The sequence below is a fragment of the Cololabis saira genome, chromosome 3, assembly GCF_033807715.1.
Source record: "Cololabis saira isolate AMF1-May2022 chromosome 3, fColSai1.1, whole genome shotgun sequence".
Lineage (NCBI taxonomy): Eukaryota > Metazoa > Chordata > Actinopteri > Beloniformes > Belonidae > Cololabis > Cololabis saira.
Window position 1 is genome coordinate 28,147,513 of NC_084589.1, and position 17,827 is coordinate 28,165,339.

The 17,827-nt window shown below is 39.8% G+C and overlaps 1 protein-coding gene across 2 annotated transcripts; it reads right to left on the bottom strand.

Moving 5' to 3' along the window:
* Nucleotides 1–1,895: 1,895 nt before the first annotated feature.
* Nucleotides 1,896–12,112, bottom strand: cacng6b (calcium channel, voltage-dependent, gamma subunit 6b). Of its 2 annotated transcripts, none has more exons than XM_061717015.1 (5): nucleotides 12,056–12,112; nucleotides 9,020–9,727; nucleotides 6,510–6,584; nucleotides 4,158–4,295; nucleotides 1,896–3,957 (listed from the first exon to the last, which is right to left on the bottom strand). In XM_061717015.1, exons 2-5 carry the CDS (start codon nucleotides 9,381–9,383, stop codon nucleotides 3,737–3,739), a joined length of 798 nt encoding a protein of 265 aa, XP_061572999.1. In that variant the 5' UTR covers nucleotides 9,384–9,727; nucleotides 12,056–12,112; the 3' UTR covers nucleotides 1,896–3,736. The 2 variants fall into 2 exon arrangements, with proteins under 2 accessions (XP_061572999.1, XP_061572998.1); XM_061717014.1 differs by lacking the exon at nucleotides 12,056–12,112 and adding an exon at nucleotides 11,771–12,044.
* Nucleotides 12,113–17,827: the final 5,715 nt, after the last annotated feature.

Here is a 17,827-nt window from a genome sequence, read left to right on the forward strand (position 1 = left end):
CACCGTGGAGAACCCAAAGTTGTGGTGCAAATGTGCAAAGAACATGGAATTCAATTAATTTGAGATAAACAAAAAATACTTAGGGATAAAGTGTTTTAGGATTTTTTTTTTTTTGTTCTTTCTTTTTTTACATTTCTCAAGTATATACGAACAATTAAAAATTCTATCATTGAGTGTCAACTCAGCCCACTGATTATATCAACTGCTTATCCTGGGTAGATTATTATTGTGAATGTTGAATTGTGATTTAGTAACTTTATGGGTCAAGCAGAACATTTTGTCCATACATGTTATGGAGCAGAAATATAAAGCAGTAAAGAGGGACCTGGATCTACTTGGATTTTACAATGAATTTACACGGCACAGAGTTTGTCCTCTGTTTGCCAGCACTGTTCCAAGTAGGTATGCAAGCTCAAGTCTCTCAGTTAGTCTTTTGTGTGCTGAGATCATAAAAATACACTGACCTTCCCTGTCAAAGGCACAGCTCTTTATATTTGCAAATATATGGACAGTGGCAGATGGGTGGTGCTCACCGAAGAGGATGATGAACATAATATAATGAAAATTAATTCATTTTACTTTTGTTTGACTGTTTGACACCTTCCTTAGAACAGCACTTTCTTGATACACCCATCTGGTTCTTGGTTTTACTTTCTTTTCTTCTAGTGGAGGTTGGGTGGTGTTTTTGCATGAACAATGACAAAACTGATCTCAAGGTCTCCTCTGATTCGTTTAACTTCAGAGGGACAATCACTGGCAGGAGGCAGGAAGCTGGCAGGATCGCCTCGCAGACATGAGATGAGGCGAGATATGTTAAAGAGGGTAAAAGGAGTGTCATATCCTTGACAAGCGGCCTGGGATTCCTGGCAGTTCTCTTGGACTCTAAGGATTAGTTTTACCGAGTGCCTTTCCCTGCTATTACCATACCAAAGTCTAGTTACATTAACAGTTATGCTGTGATGAGAGATTCAAGGAGTGCATCACAAATGCCATGCCCCTTGTCTTAAAATAACTATTAATATATTAGCATTAAATCAACAAGGTTAAGGCTTTCATCCTTGTTGATATCCCATATTAATCACAGGTCTTCCATCAAAAATTCTAGGAAGTCTTTTTCCATTTGCAATCCTGCAGCTAAGGGTCATTGCACCGCACAGTCTCAGTAGAACTGTTAACAGCTATATATACAAGCAGGATAGTGTGTCATGTGGTTTCAGTTTCTGCCCACTGGGGGGTCAAGATTGCGTCTGTGTATGTGGATGCAGGTGAGTGTCTGTGTGTAACACCCCCGAGAGCTGGCTGCAGAAGTAATCATTTGAACATTTCATAGCGGATCAGTCAGTTGTTTGTGCGTAGCGTCAAATATTAATGGGGCTGTTGAGGAGTAGTGGGGCAGTCACATGCCAGCCGTCCCTGGAGACGCAAGGGAAGAGACGCAGGGAGGTCAGGGTTGTAGTGGGTGTAGAGGTATCATCAGTGTGTGTGTGTGTGTGTGTGTGTGTGTGTGTGTGTGTGTGTGTGTGTGTGTGTGTGTGTGTGTGTGTGTGTGTGTGTTTGGGGGGGCGGGGGGGCATGGCTGAAATTCAAGGATAAAGTTCCCAACCTCTGCTGTAAAATCCACTGCGATGAGCTCTGGCCTAATTTTAGAGGAGCTGTTCTGGGGGATGGGGACATTTAGTAGAGGGGTTAGGAGTCACGATGTGAAGCGGGGGAAAAATGGGTGAATGTCAAATTGTAGGGCAGAGAGGATGCCATGCCAGCACACCAAAAGGAGGGACTCGTTTCATTTCAAATCTGTTCAATATTGAGATGACAAACAACCAAGCACAGAAAAAAATAAACATCTAAGCAGGACAAAGCACAGTGCACTCCGTGTTTTTTTCAAAACAGCATTTACTATCAGATAAATGAAATCAAAAAATTAATCAAAATAAGTGTATTCATACATACATACATGGGGCAAATAAAATTGCTGGAGACAATTTGACATACATTTAACAAAAAAACATGTTTATTTTATGTACATAGTTGAGCTTATTAAGTGAGTAACAAAGTGCACCCATTCACTTGTCTGGTGTAAGTATTTTAATCCGTTCTCACAAGTTGAGATTAATTATCGAGTACATTAACGCGGCACTCAAGCAATCACTGCAGACAACAATGTAAGACATAAATAGTGCCAGCAAATAGCAGCTTTTCACGTACAAAGTGTTCAAAACGTGGCTGAATTTATTGGCAGAATACAAATAGTTTTATTGTGCACTATAGATTAGTTTTTCTCAAAGTAATCTATACTTTCTCTGTACTTATTGATGTCTCTGTACTGAAATGATCAGAGGAGTATTTGCTGCTAGTGTTAGTGCAAACACATTCTGATGGTTTCTTTTTTACCAAAAACAAGCCTTTATAGCTAAGGACAAAAAAGTCATAGGAAGGCTTAACGTTTATCATTTTATTGCATCAAGTTTATTTTTTTCCTTTCCATCTAATGATATTTTTGTCACGCTCTTGCAAGACAAACAGGAATAGTCAACAATATTTAGAAAGACATACGTTTAAGGTTACACTCAAGTGGAAAAGGCCTCAAGCAGCTGTTTCTGACTGGGACAAAAGAGGAATCAGGAGGTTGTTGTGGAGCCTCTGACCGTTCACAGACATGGACACATTTGTTGATGAGACGCTGTTTGGAGATGTTTTTATATTCTTTTTCTTACTTTTTTCTCACTGTTCTTATAGTCATGAAAATGCTTTTAGAATCATTTTCTTTCTGATTTCCTCAGACAACTGTTGCCTTTCCTCTGGTCTACTCTGGTCCTCGTGCAGCGTTGTGGTCACAATGATACCAATCTAGAAAAAATTGTGTCGATTTTCTCTCTTTTAATGATCTGATTGCCGGGTAAATAAATTAAAGACATCTGTGATGCTAATGAAGGTTTAAAAGTCAGATTGAAAAATGACTTCAATACGATGACTTGTGATCATTTTTTGGGGTACTAGCGAATCTTTCCAAGCTAATCCAGAATATTTATCTGAAATAAACAAAAAATACTTCCTTTTTCATATTTAATATTTAATATATTACAAATTAAAGGCATGCAGGTATACAGGAGTAAACTGCTTTTACTGTGATAATTTTTAGGAGAAATAAAGCGTTGTCTCAATGAGTTGTAAAGATACCAACAAATCCGTCTGCATCTGAATATCAGAGGGATGGAGTTTGAGTGGATCAGTGGAACTTTTAAAAAACTGGAATTTAACCAAGATTATTATTGTAAACATGATTACAAAGTTTAACCACCCTTAGAAAGCTTACAAAGTTTTATATAATTAACTATGACCGTTTTGTAAATTGTCCCAAGCTTTTCAATAGTAAAACCTAAGCGAACTGTAATCATGGTGTTATAGTCACTGACAACATCATGAAGCACATTCATTTTTAAAACAGTGATTTGACGGCACAAACAAATAGGGTCATGCAGAGATTTTCTAGATAATAATGATAATAATAAAAAACACTTCATAGTTGTTCTCACGTTCAGTGTAGCTCAAAAGGTGTTAAGTTTCAACATGCCGAGTTTACAGTGTATTTCAGCACCGCTATATAACACGCCAGATTAAAGTTGTGAAGGACTAAGTGTTGGCAACTAAAGTTTTAGTGCCTAAGGTTTTCACGCCTTTTTGGTTGCTCTCAAAAGTTAAGAACACTGTAGACGACACTCATTTCAGCATTTATGGACTAGGTGGCGCTATTCTTGTGAGGCCAACATTTCTGCCAGGGGCTGAAAGGAAGCGTGAGGAGGAGGAAGAGGAAACCTCCAAAAATGAGAATGGCTCCTGCTGATCCCACACAGGCCACAGACCAGGACAGCTCATGGTGTAGAGGCACGGAGTGGTCGCTGGACAGCAAGGCCAGCACGGACTGGTGGAAAATCAGGACTGACAGTAGGACTAGCACACCTGGGCAAGTGGATAAAAGAAATAGCAGGATATCAGAGGGTGTTGAAAGTTGCAGTGTCACCCATATGAACTTTTGTACTAAGTGTATTTAGATTAGAAACAAGGAGGTACATAAGGAGATTCTTCGACGCTCTAAAAGCTCAAAGGTCTGACTGTTGAAACATATAGGGATTACATAGAACAGCGATGTCAGATCCAACCTGATAGAAAGAAGCAGAAGGAGGCTGGTTTGAGGAAGAACGGCACTGCTTTGCTGAGGGACATAACTATACAAATGGAGCCCATCACCATCATGGTCAGGCTCAAAAGTGCCAAGACAGCTGCTGTTAGATTCAGATCTGTGAACAAGAGGAGAGAGGAAATTAGGGGGGACATTTTTCAAAGATTTGCAGGAAGGAATCTTCAGCAAAGATGGCACAGATGTTACAGTGTGCTGAGCAGAAAGTAGTTCAGTTGTAAAGTCGCAAAATTCATAACCTCACAAAGTTTTATTTCACTTAGATTCTAATTGATTATTCATGTTTTCTGACTGGTATGCTTCTGTTAATTTCGTAACCATAAACTTTGAGCTGGAGGCTAACATCAATACGTCTGGTTTAAAAGCTGCCGTTGCTGCAGAGTAGTAGTCCTGCTGCTGCACCACCATGTACACAGGCCAGCATTGATGATCAGTCAAATCCACGATAATGGCACGATTGGTCTTCTGTCTGACCCACAAACACGCAAATGTAAAACTTGGCAGTGGTGTTCATTGAAATGGGACGTATCATCTCCTGTTTTCACAAGCTGACACAGTTTCCTGAAGTTCTAATGAAATGTCAGAGACATGACTTGATCGAACTACCACAGCTGTTCCTTTTCAATCATCGCTTTTCAAAAAAATTGTTAACACTCAATAACTCTTGAAGCATGCTATTACTGTATTTGAAAACATCCCATATCTATCCTGAGAGCTCAGAGCAGCACCCAGAGCAAACTGAGCTCATAATGATAAAATATGTGAAACTGACATGATCTAGACATACCGCTAGCAAAACTACATTTGCTTTGCTGCTGGTAAATGGATAAATACAATAAAACAAGGAATGCCAAAAAGAAGTCAGATTTCCTAATTGGGATTTTAATAAGATATTATCCATCCATCCATCCATTTTCTTTCGGGTCACGGGGGGAGCGACATTAAAACATTAAACAAAGTAGTAATGGACTATTATTGGCCAATTTATGTTGAAAGCTGAGAGAATGATATGATAACTGAAGATGCCTTGCTCTTAACAGCAATAAAAGAAAATCAAATGTAGTTTTAGACTTGCCACTTTTAAAGAACAGTGATACATCGTGATTTTAAGTTTTGGGTGGAGATTTTAGCTCAAGATAAAAATCTAGATCTGGATAATTCTTCACTGAGCTGGGCCTGTTATGTAATAGGACCCTGCAAATCTGAACGGCTCACTGAATTACATATTTTCAGACGAACATAAGACGTATTTTAATATCTTCAAATGGAAGACAGAATAGTGAGAAAGTAGCATACTTTACACTTCTGCAGTCACATTTGGTCAACATGTGCAATGTCTATGAAAGTAATGAGTTACAGGTCATGTTTCAAGAGGAATAATTGCTAAATTATTGTCCAGTAATGGTCTGGAGGCTGATGCACACCTAAAAAAGACTTGGTGAAACAGGTGCGTAGGAGTAGGTAGGAGTGAATCAAGGAAAAAAAGGGGGTCTCCCGCACACTGTAAGGTCAAGTGCAAAAAACTTTAATAGGGTAAACAAAAAAGCAACGTTTCGGTCCACAGGACCTTTCTCAAGCAGAATCTCTGCTTTTTTGTTTACCCTATTAAAGTTTTTTGCACTTGACCTTACAGTGTGCGGGAGACCCCCTTTTTTTCCTAAATTATTGTCCAAAAATTTATAAATAACTTTTCTTAACTCTAAACTATTTTACTATTTTACTTTTACTGTGTAGCTTAGCACAGACTTGCCAAACAGAAATTTATGAGAAAAGCAGAATCCCTGATACGTTATCCCATGTTGATAGTTACACATGATACCATGGATAGTGACAAAATTCCCCTCTCAATTTCCCAAGTATTCGTTATAAATGATCTCTTTTCTTTTCCGTTTCACTTCACACCAGAAAGCTTTAACGGTAATGTTAATATACTAGCCATGTCCTAATGTTATGCTGTTTTCTGTTCGAATAATCCTCCATGTTGCCACTTTTATTGGTTTTCAGATCAGTCTGTGATCACAACTTTTAACTTTTGACCAAAAGGTAAAGACGACTTTGATCAGTGTGATAAAAAGTCTCAACCAGCTACTCTGAAAACGGTGCAGACACGAGTGGCTTCCTGGGCAGCACGGCAACCACATTAATCAGTCAGATAGCTTATGGCTCGCTTTGGAAGATGGGTGGCAGTGGGAGTTAATGAGCTAAAACATGCAAAAACCAGCAGTTCGGTCCTGTGAGCACCACAGAGAGCATCTTTATTGATAGTAGCTGCTGGTGTTGCTGAGTCTGCGCAGGGATAAGTGTAATGTCTCACTCCTGTTAGTCGTCTTCTTGAATATGACTGCATTCTCCCCAGAGGTGAAGAATTTGAAGTAGGTGCAGTTGGATTCTGTGGGTACAAAGAAGAGATAAGACAAAGACGCTCTCAAACGCAATCACGCGCACTCCTCTGAATGGCTGCTGGTCTTCTCTGATGTGCCTACAATGCCTCCATGCACTCTGTCCTTCCAGGCATCATTTCTATTTATATCCAAGAGTTGAGCATTAGCTTGAATACCCAAAGACACACACATTTCCCAGCACTGCACATATGGGGCTGCCAGAGTGGGTGAAAGACAGCGAAACAGGCAGAGGGAAGAGAAAAAGGGGAAGACGGAGAAAAAGGCGCAGATGGATTATAATGGAGAGACGTAGCCACAGAGGAAGGTAAGGGATGGGGTGAGCAAAGGAAGAAGACGACTGCTACGCTGCTCAAAGGATGAGATAACAGGGAATAGGAGGAGTGGGTCATGAGCAGATGGAGGGGTGGCGAGTGAAGGGAAAGAGAGAAGGGGCCACAGATGGAGAAGGAGGTGAAGGGAGCAGGAGATGTGAGAAGGGGGAGGAAACACAGAGGGGTTGGTTAATACTGCATTAGGCATGCACTCTTGCTCAGTCTCTGTCTCTACCTCTTCCTTGTTCCCCCCCTCTCTATATTTAGACAAAAACTGTGAAGTAGTCAGATTCCACTTGGCTTCACAAAGACATAGTGATGATTTTCACCCACAAAAAAAATGATGTGGCCTAAGAAGACCTCATGCACATGACATGCAGACTTCCATGCACAAATATGCTTGAGCACATTTGCAAACATTCTTAATGAAGCAGATCCCCCATTTATTAGCTTGCTGATTTTGCAACACATTGGCCTGTCACAGTCAACTGGCCTCTCTCTCTCTCTCTACCACTGCTGAGACTACAGTTATTGAGCCATCATAATCCTCTCCAACAGGCAGCGATGATGGATCGCCAGACTTGAGGTGACAGACACAGCATCCGCGGGCTGCACTCTGCTCAGAACGGCAGCCAGAGTCATGTAAACAGGGATGCAAAAGAGCGACGCTGGGATGGCAAAAACAGTTGTTCTCTCGTGAACGTGGTGAGGCCGCTGCCATCTGCGACAGGAGGTGTGGGCCAACTGTGGCGGGACGTGTGAGAGAGATTGTTAAAAGCATACTGGCTTCTACAGTACAGCAACAAACCATCTTGCAGTCAAACATGCTCGCCAGAAGCAGCATCGTATGCAGAACAGGAATGAAAGATGAGTCCTTGAAAACTGGATAGTAAAACAATGCCATGACACATCATTTGAAGTGATGGATGGAAATAGGTACATATGTAATCTGCTCGTATTTCTGATGTATGAGGAGAGTTTTTGTTTCCTCTCAAGCAGTGATTTCAGGAGGTCCTTCTCCCAATACATGTGTTCCTCCTTTTTCTTTTTCTTTTTCTTTCAGCCAGAAACAGGTCATTGTGCAGATAATCATCACTCTCAGGAGAACCTAGTCACAGTCAAGTTCAATAAAATACTTTTAAATGGGACTGTCTACACTCTTGTCATTGATGTCCAATAATACATTAAACATTTTATCACCTGACTATTCTGGATGTTCAAAAGGAGGTTTTTAGGTGTTCAGTCAACTCTTTTTTTTTTTTAAAGATTTGTTTATTCAAAAAGAAATCCTGTACATCATTGCTCACAATAGAGTGCAATAGAAATATCTTTTTTCTTTTTTATAACCCCACAAAACACCCAAAACACAAATATATATACATATATAAAATAGTAACTAGTAAAAAATAGTAATAGTAAATGTTCAGTCAACTCTGAGTGAATCATGAATTAAAATGAGTATATTGTTTCAGCATTTTTTGTGTTGTTACAAAAGGTTTCAATCTGTTAAAGCTTCACTGTACTTGTTCAATTCCAGTGGATGCATTCCCAAGCATCTATTTATTTAATGACTCACTCTGCATTTTATCTGAAGCTATGTCCTAGAAACATGTTTGCAGGCAGCCTCACATACACAATCTTCCTGCCTTGATCCTTTCCAGGTAGACAGCAGATGTAAATATTAACAACCAAAAAAAAAAGTCCAGATATAACAAATATGTTGCTTTAAGATCTAATGAAGTGTTTACTGAGCTTTTCTTCAGTCTTTAAAGACTTCAGATACAAAAGAACAACATACTGCACATTCCCAAAGGGCATTAATCATATCAGTTGTGATTGCTCCTTCAGTTCAGTGTACATGAATTTCCTTAATGATGTGAAGAACTTGCACCCCTCAAAAGTACATTTTGACCCTGCTCTATTAATCCACTTTCAGACTTATGTGCATATCGAATGAAGATGCCTCAAGGCAGACTTGCATGGCTGGGCAATTCAGAGACGAGCCAGAGAATCAGAGAAACAAGACAGATGCACTCCCTCCTGCTCACCTCGCAGACGATACAGAAGACGAACACAAACTCACGCGGATACACAACAGTCAGAGATCTCACCTCCAGGTAGGTCAGCAGGGCCGCAGCTTGTCCTCTCTGGGTCTATGTCAGACACCCACAGGGTACGGATGCAGCCCTTCCACAGGCCATAATGAGCCATCTGGCAGGTCTGGTTGCCACTGAAAGTCTTTGGTTGGGCCAGCTCCACCCAAAACTCTGTCCCCATGCCCAAGACTGTCAGGGTCACGCCAACGATAGACACGAAGAATGCCAGCTTAATCTTCCCCTCTTGGCTGTCACTCATCTTATTGGTCCGCCTTTGTCCTCTAAAACCTTTCATTCCCCCCAAAGCCCCAGCCTGTGCAGCTCCAGCCCCCCCAGCACGACCCTCCTCTTCCTTCTGCACATAGAAGTTGGACCACATACTGTCCGGTGGTCACTGGGTCTGAACCTTTAGAGCAATGACCAGAGCACCAGGTATAAAAAGACAAAATAAAAAGAAAAGTGTTCAAAAATAAAAAGAAAGTAAGAGGGGAAGCTAGCACTATATTAAAAATTGATATGCAGCTGTGTTGAGCTGGGTGAGTGAATCAAGCAAAAAAAAGTCAGAAGTAAAAATAAGTGGGCTGGTCGCTGGAATTAGACAAAAAAAAAAAAAGCTATGAATAGATCTGTAGTGATGTTGAGGGGCGGATGAAGTATGATAATAATAAGATGAGATGAGAAGGAGGCAAGGACCAGGAGAGCCGGTCTGTTTTCTGTCCAATTCTGTGGAACAGAGAGATGAAACAGAAAGATGAAAGAGCAGCCAGCATATGCTTCACCAGAGCAAAATCCTTTCATCACCAGCGTAATATTTAATTTCCAACAGCTTTATCAGAATCTACAATATTCCCTCCCTAAAAGCCATATGACATGTTCCCAGCCAATAATAGATAAGCCATATGGCATTTCCCTGAAAGGCAGATTCTGCTTCAGAAGAAACAATTGTTGTGGATGAGCTGGTGGAGAGGGTTGGTGTAGGGTCAAGGTGATAAATAGCCCCACGGTGCCAGCCTGGACCACACATATTTCGTTGTCCCAGAGGAGTTGACAACTGAGTTTGTCCCTGAGCACATACGCTATCCACAGCTTAGACACAGATCCCCTTTGATGTGAGTGGATAATGGGTTGCCGCAGATACCTCCCATCCTGCAGCTCAAACTGTGCATTTACATGTGCACTGAACTTGGACTCCATCTTATCAAGCGGCATCTGTTATTCTAAAATGTGAGTGAAAGGCGTTTGGAGCAGTTTTAACAACGTGAGTAGCGGGAAACAACAGTCACTGTCCCGCATGGGGTGTATTAGAGGCGATAATTCAGATCTGAACCCTCCGACAGAGTGGGGACTGCAGTAATTAACTCTGCTGTGCAGTAACAGGTCACAGGGTGGAGACAGGAGGCCAAGGCAGCTCAGAAGGAGGCACCAGCAGGCCGCCCACAATTGGTGGATCACTTAATTCAGATCTCTGCACTGACAGCATCAAAGGTTTTAAATAGCCAATATAAAATATGAACCTGCTTTGTGGATAAAGGGAAATAAACCGTCCAATTGAACATCTGGGAACTAAACAGACTAATTAATTGACAGCTGGTCAGTAGCATGACTGAATGCAAAAGAGCGAATGAGTATTTGAGTCTCCGCAAGTAAAAATAAAGAGGGAATCTCTGTACAAACAGTTCATTGTCCACATGAAATTATATCATTTGCAGAGGACAGAGAAATAGAAAAAACATTGAAATGTCTTACAAACACAATACAAACAAGGATTAAAACCTGTATTTACTATTTGTGGTCTTACAGGTCAAGACAGTACTGAAAAAAAAACAACCTTTGTTAACCTTTGTTACTGAACGCAGATCGTCATTGCCTCCACAAACTGTTAAAACTGTCATGCAAAGAAAATATAATCAGTGTCCAAAGAAAAGAACTTAACTCTGGCACCTTCTTTCAGTGTGACGTCAATTAAATTGGATTGAGGTGAATTTGGAAATTGATATTATGGTCTGACAAATCCAGATTTATTCATGGATGTCCTCTGGGCTAAAGAGAGGACCATCGAGCGTGATGTAAGCGCAAAGTTCAAAAACAGCAGCCACGACTCTTTTACAGATATTACCCATGCAAGTAGCATGGGTAATATCTGTAAAAGAACCTTCATTACTGAACAATCTGCAGACTACATCTTTCTGAGTAACGTAGTTTGCCATCAAGATTTTTTCTTTCAGGGAAGGCTTTGCTCATATCAGCAAAGCACATTCTCCAAATATTTTATTAGTTTCACTTGATGCAAATTATGTATATATTTTGAGGTTAAAATGTGACAAATGAAGCTCCAAACTATTTCACAATCAAACTGCTACGTAAAATTAGAAAAGATAACATTTCACTTTAAAAATTACAAGAGTTAAATGTCAAAGGATTCAAGTGTTGTTAAGGTAATGCAGCATGCCACCCTCCCAACTTATTACCATGCATAATGTATATTTTTCATCAAAACTTAGTAAAACGACCATATTTTAGATTTTTCTTTGTTTACATTTAGTGCAATGGCTTTTCTTTTATGATGTAAAGAGCATTTTACACTAAAAGCAGACGAGAAGCAGAAGTATGCAGTGATGCACCAAAGACCTACAGCAGCCACCATGCATCACAGCAGTTTACACAGCCAACACCGGCTGCAGTAAAGAACATCAAGTATGCAGCTGGTGACAGCTAAATTAGTAGTCATAGAATTACAAACCTTGATCCGATTACATTCATATTTACCTCCAGGTGATGAGAATCCACACCAGTCTGACACAGTTTTTGTAATAAACAACCAGCTATAGCAGTGTAAGCGCACTTTCTTTATGTTTGCTTGATAAGGCAAAGATGACTCAACTTCTATAGGAGCAGAGGACAAGATTGTGCACGGGGATGCATTATAAGCTGTGAAATCAGACATTTCCTCCATGGTTTTTAGCAGTGGCAGCAACTGCCACCTGTGTGACGTGGGCTTTAAAGAACAACAGCAGGATAATGCACCTGAGTGAAAAGAAGAAGAAGTCTGACCTGTTTGGTGCGTGCTGTTCAGTTCAGAAGGAAGAAACGCTTGAAACTTAATAGAGGGACAACGTGCTAATGGGAGAGTTAGAGAGAGAGAAGGGGTGGGAGGGAGATACAAGAGTTATGGAAAGTGGGTGTAAAGGGGGTGGAGGTTGTTGGTGAGGGGGATGTGCTGCAGTGTGGTTGGTTAACCCTGTTACTGTTGCTGATGAAATGTGTGTGTATGCCAGTGCTGTTTGGCCTCCAGACTTTGTCTGCACCTCGTGTCCCCTGTTCGTACTCCATACATGTTTCGTATTTTACGTCAATGAAAGGAGGTGCTGCTGTGGGGTGGTCCTCTCCCATGATGACAGTTCTCCCAGCATGCTTAAAAACATGTCCGACAGCTCCGGTGTTTGTGTGCGTGCGTCTATTTTAGACAACCACCTGTTAATGACATTAAGTAAGGGGGAAAGAGGCGCCTGTGTTTATATGAGAGGGGCCAGAATAACATTTTACAGCAACAGAATACATCACGGAGAAATCTCAAATCCAAATAGAGCCAGAGAGCAAAAAACGAAATGTAGATTTGCAAAGAGTAACAGAAAGAGAGGGGAAGATTAATGAAAGGGGCGCAAAAAAAGAATCAACTGCTTTAAAATGGTTTACAGATGGAAATGAGACCATGCATGCCCTTTTTATTCCTCTGTAAGAACAAGTTCCAAGGAGACTTCGGCGACCCACGTTGAGGCCTTCTCTCGTGGCTCGCGCCCGTTTGGCCGTTCCATAGTTTACATTATATACATAGCACATAAGACAGAGGAGCCAACCCCACTGGCCAGCGAGAGCAGAGGAGTGGGGGTGGGGAAGAGGGACGCAGAGGGGATGCAAATTGAGAGAGAGCAGAGGACAGAAAGAGGCCACAATTGGAGAAAAGGAACAAAAAAGGCTGTAGGCTGTGACAGAAAAATAAACACCTGCAATGTCCAGAACAGTCAGACTCCCTTCCTTGTCCCCCCCCAGAGATTGCAGGAGGCTAGTCCAGCTTGCAGATGGACTTTCTCAGAGAGGGCAAACATTCTCAGCACATGACTGCTGTGATTAATGATTGATATGAATCTGTTTTAATGCAGCACATTTTTTATCCGCCTCTTTAATAGGACTTTCCATCTAATGGCAGGGGCTATCACTGCTCCTCCATCACACGAGATAGAAAGTGTCCTCAGTCACTCAGAGTCCATCAATAATCCACAGGATGCTGATGTGAACAATCATGTGCCCACATTACTTTTGTGCGCCCTGTCAGAAGCACTGATTCATGCTTGAACGCTCACTCGTGTGCTTATGTATTCACCCATGACACACACTGGCCATGCTTGTGCACACATTTCTGTGCAGCTAAATGCTTTTTTTTTTCTAGTAATTTCCTGCAACTTCGCTGTCCAGAATGCACACCTGTTTGAAGGTTACATGTTTTTCTTCCTTACAACAAATGCTGATTCATGATGAATGCATCAGAGTATGCTTTCTGTTTATATCATGCCTATGGTCTTATTACACACCTGGGTGTGCTAAATGCACAACTGAAAATTATCTATATTAAGTACAATTTACTTGTGATCCCAGCCTCAATATGCACATATTTGTAAAGATTACTGTGTGTATCGCACAGTAAGAGTTTTCCTTAAACTGTATTCTTTTTTAATCATTCTGTTGATGGACAGTTTAGCACTCAGCGTTTTTGTCTTGCTGTGGGTTTAGTTGCACTAGGTACAAAAATTAGTCCGACACTCAAAATTCAAATGTAATTGTTTCATCAATAAAACGATGCTATTATGGACTAGCAACAGAAAGAAATGGCCTAAACCACTGAACTACCACCTCTATTTTACAGATAGGATACGCTTTAGGACAGATAGGATTCACTGCCTTCTCTGCCTCCGCCCCACGCCTATGGAACTCTCTACCTGACTACCTCAGGAATGCACCTTCTGTGGAGTCCTTTAAAACGTGCCTTAAAACACTTTTCTACAAGCAGGCTTTCCCCTGAACTCTTCCCTTAACCCCTATCTTATTAAGTAGCTAGGCTTTGTCTTAGCCTCTTAGTCTTGTTTTTAGTCTTCTTTGTAAAGCGCTCTGAGATCTGTCGCTTCAGGTGAAAAGTGCTATATAAATTGAAATTATTATTATTATTATCATTATTATTACTTTCTTATACATAATGCATTATATTTTCCCCTTTATTTTTTATCTTTAATCTTTTATAAAATGTTGTCTTCATCTGTCTTGGGTCTGTACTAATGGAGTCCAAACTCTTTTGAGATGGTTTTGTAAAATTTCAACCTGATGGATATCAGCACAAACGTCCGTCCGCCCCAATGGGATATGTTATGTTTTCACATTAAATGATGATCCCGGAGGTCCATCAATCTTTCACATCTCACACCTATACTTGATATAACAATGCCAGGTATAATATTTTGTAAGGCAATGATTAAGAAAATATAGTTTTGTTTATCAGTCTTAAATATTTGTGTGAAAATCAGATTTTATCAATGTGGAGATTCAAAGAAAAATCCTAAATGTTCATACACTTTTAAACATTGTAACACAATATTTTGCATGCAAATCCTTATATGTTGACATGCCGGGATTGTGTTCTCCTGTACGTTGTCTGCACATGAATATCCTTTACATCTTGGACAAATGGAAAAAAAAAGTTTATCAATCAGCATAATGACATTTTTGATTTATTTTTGGACACAATATGTGCCTTTTGTGCAACAATGAGTTTTCTTGTTTTTTTGCTTTGTTTTTCAAAAAAAGTGAATCATACCATTGTTTACAAAAGGACACTAATTCCCTGCTTATTAAGCTTTTTTCAGCCAAAAACCACTACAAATATTTCAGTTGTTACATCATTGAACCACGAGAGTGTGATAGTAAAGCCGTATGAATGATGCTTGATAGGAAATGAAAATGAACCTGAACCATACAAATATATATATACACACCTGAATTGTTATTTTTTATGGTCTATAATTATTAATATGTCATCCTTTTGTAACACTGTTTGAGAAATGTATGTGATATTAAGCCAGTTTAAATGAGATGACTACACTGGTTATGAAGAACACGATGTACATATAGATCCTGCCTACATCCTGCTCCGTGTTGCACTCCTGCTGCAATGTTCTATCTTTCTGAATGAAGATCAATAGGGAGCTTCTGCACAGAATGTCAATGACTCTCTCTGCAGTCTCATCTTCACCACTAGAGGGAGATCGTGCATCTGCGAACCTCACTGCAGCACCAGACCAGGGAGGGCTGCTCATAATACATAATAACTCCCATGATGAGGAGCCAGAGTTTCCTGATCTTTAAAAGAGGCTGGGTCAGTATTTCATGTTTGCTCTGGAGAATACAGTTTCAGCTGCATGAAAGAGCTGATGTTTTATTTGCGTCCTCAGGGAACAACAGGGCAGACAGTGTTGCATCACAGGCCCTGCCATGGGGTTTAGTGCAGTGGAGTGCAGCGATGCAGATGGAGAGTAGTGGTATAGAACTGACATGAGCCATTATTGGATGTCAGAGTGTTACTGCTTTACTATAAATGCTTTGCATGAATTCCCTGTGGAATAAGCAAAAGCTGTCTTTATGGCCTCCACAACTGCTGAGCAGGAATGTGTTTTTAAAACCAGGAGGACATGCTCGCTGAAGACAGTAGAGATTCAATTATATTTACAGAGGCTAAATCTTGGACGATAAAACTCTGAGGGCACAGCGATGAGAAACTTCACTTAATACAGTTGAAATTTGCACAATTTGAGATAAAAAAATATATAAGGAATTTAGAGATCCAGTTGTGACTGAACACTAAAAGCTCATGCCTGTGTCTGTTTCTGTTCTGGCGGTTGGCTACTTATAAGCACGACATGAGCAGCTGAGAATTTGTTCAGTTTCAAAAATCATCTGACATATTTCTTTGTCTAAATTTGAGTTTGTCAACGAAAACAGATATATTGAAGATTTCATTCATTTGGGTCTGGGATCAACAGGACATGAGCATGAGCTTAAGATTCAAGTAAAAAAATATGATGAATGTGGGCTCAAAGTGCAGATTTTCAGCATGACTGTTAATGTACCAAACAAAAGTGTAAGGGTTTTGAATACAGCTTTCAAATGGATGGGTGTATTCATCTATTATTCTTCACCAATTGAGCAGGTAAAGTGTCTGGATTGTAAAAATGGTGTTTCCATCGAGAATATATTGTTCTCAACACACAACCTGCCTTAAAACACACGTTTCAGTGCAAGTGAAACAGGCTGCAACACAGTTAACACAACCAACAAACGTCAAGAAAATCAGAAGATTATGGGCAGAAGAAGGGAAGTGTGTATAAGAGTGTATATAGAGCATGCTTCAAAGAAAAGTGTGTGAATGGTGAATGTGTGTAATTTGTAATTATTTATAATTAATGTAATTTATATGTGTGTGTGTATATATATATATATATATATATATATATATATATATATATATATATATATATATATATATATATATATATATATATATATATATATATATATATATATATATATATATATATATATATATATGCACTGAGATGATTTGATACTGATCAAAAAATCATTAATAAAACATTAGGCCTACTGACTTGACGAATTAAAATTATGATTGATTCAACAGAATTATTTAATAACATATTTTATAACAAAGAAATAACTAATGAAACTGGCCTGGACAAATAATGTTATATCTCTAGGAATGATGAAAGAGGGAAATGCGCTGCCCAGAGTCAGAAAGCTTGGTCTCAGTGGTCCGTCATGGGTCTTTCAACAAAACCCTGGATTTTCTGACGTGGCCTTCTATCAACCCTGATCTAAATCTCCTTCAACATCTGAAAAAAGCTGAAACATGCAGTCTGGAGAACAAACCCTTCAAACCTGAGACAGCTGGAGCTGCTTGTTCACGGGGAGTGGGCCAAGATACCTGTCTGCAGGTGCAAGAGTCTCAGTCTTGAATTACAGATCACTTGATTGCAGTGACTGATTCAAAAGGTTGTACAACAAAATATCATGTGAGTCACAATATCTGTGTCCATGTTAGCTTCATTAGTTCAGGTTTTTTTTCTTGTGACTCAGTTAAACCACAATTTTAAAGCAGTGTCTGTTTTTCATTAATTAATGCACAATAAATTACTACTTTTGTCAGTTCAAGATATTTCAGTGAGATCGTTTTTTATTTTATAATGGAACGGTACCAACATATTTGTATGTGTGTATGAAACGATCTTTAAAAGTATTTTTATTCAAATAAAACAAAGTTCAGTCTGATGATTAAAAAATGTATGACGTCGACTTGCAAGGGCTCATGATCTGAAGCGACATCACCCCCTGCAAAACACGCGGAGGCAGTGTGATGGGATATGAACGCATGACTCTCAGTGGCAATGGGTCCTTGATGTTTATTGACAATGAGACAGGTGACAAAAGCAGAGGCATGGATCTTGTAGTGAGAAAGAATTTACTAAGCATACACAATGTCACAGTAAAGAAACAGATTCAAAGCATCAGAGGTTTCTGCAGTAGAATTCTCTGCACCCATGGCTGTCAGCCATCTGATTTCCTCCCAGTCCAACTACATTTCACTTGCTGAAAACAAGACTAAATGTAGAAATAACCACACATCACAGCTGCATTACTTTGCCAACGAGTTCCACATTCCAGGTAATGTTATTCATTAATATTCCAACTACTTTTGAGTCTCTGAAA

Excerpts from the sequence above, each read along its gene's own strand:
- cacng6b (XM_061717015.1), bottom strand. The coding sequence starts at position 9,383 with ATGTGGTCCAACTTCTATGTGCAGAAGGAAGAGGAGGGTCGTGCTGGG. Across the intron at positions 4,296-6,509 it reads CAAGAAGACGACTAACAGGA|ATCTGAATCTAACAGCAGCT; the intron begins GTGAGACATTAC and ends TCTTGTTCACAG. Across the intron at positions 3,958-4,157 it reads CTTCTGCTTCTTTCTATCAG|GTGTGCTAGTCCTACTGTCA; the intron begins GTTGGATCTGAC and ends CCACTTGCCCAG.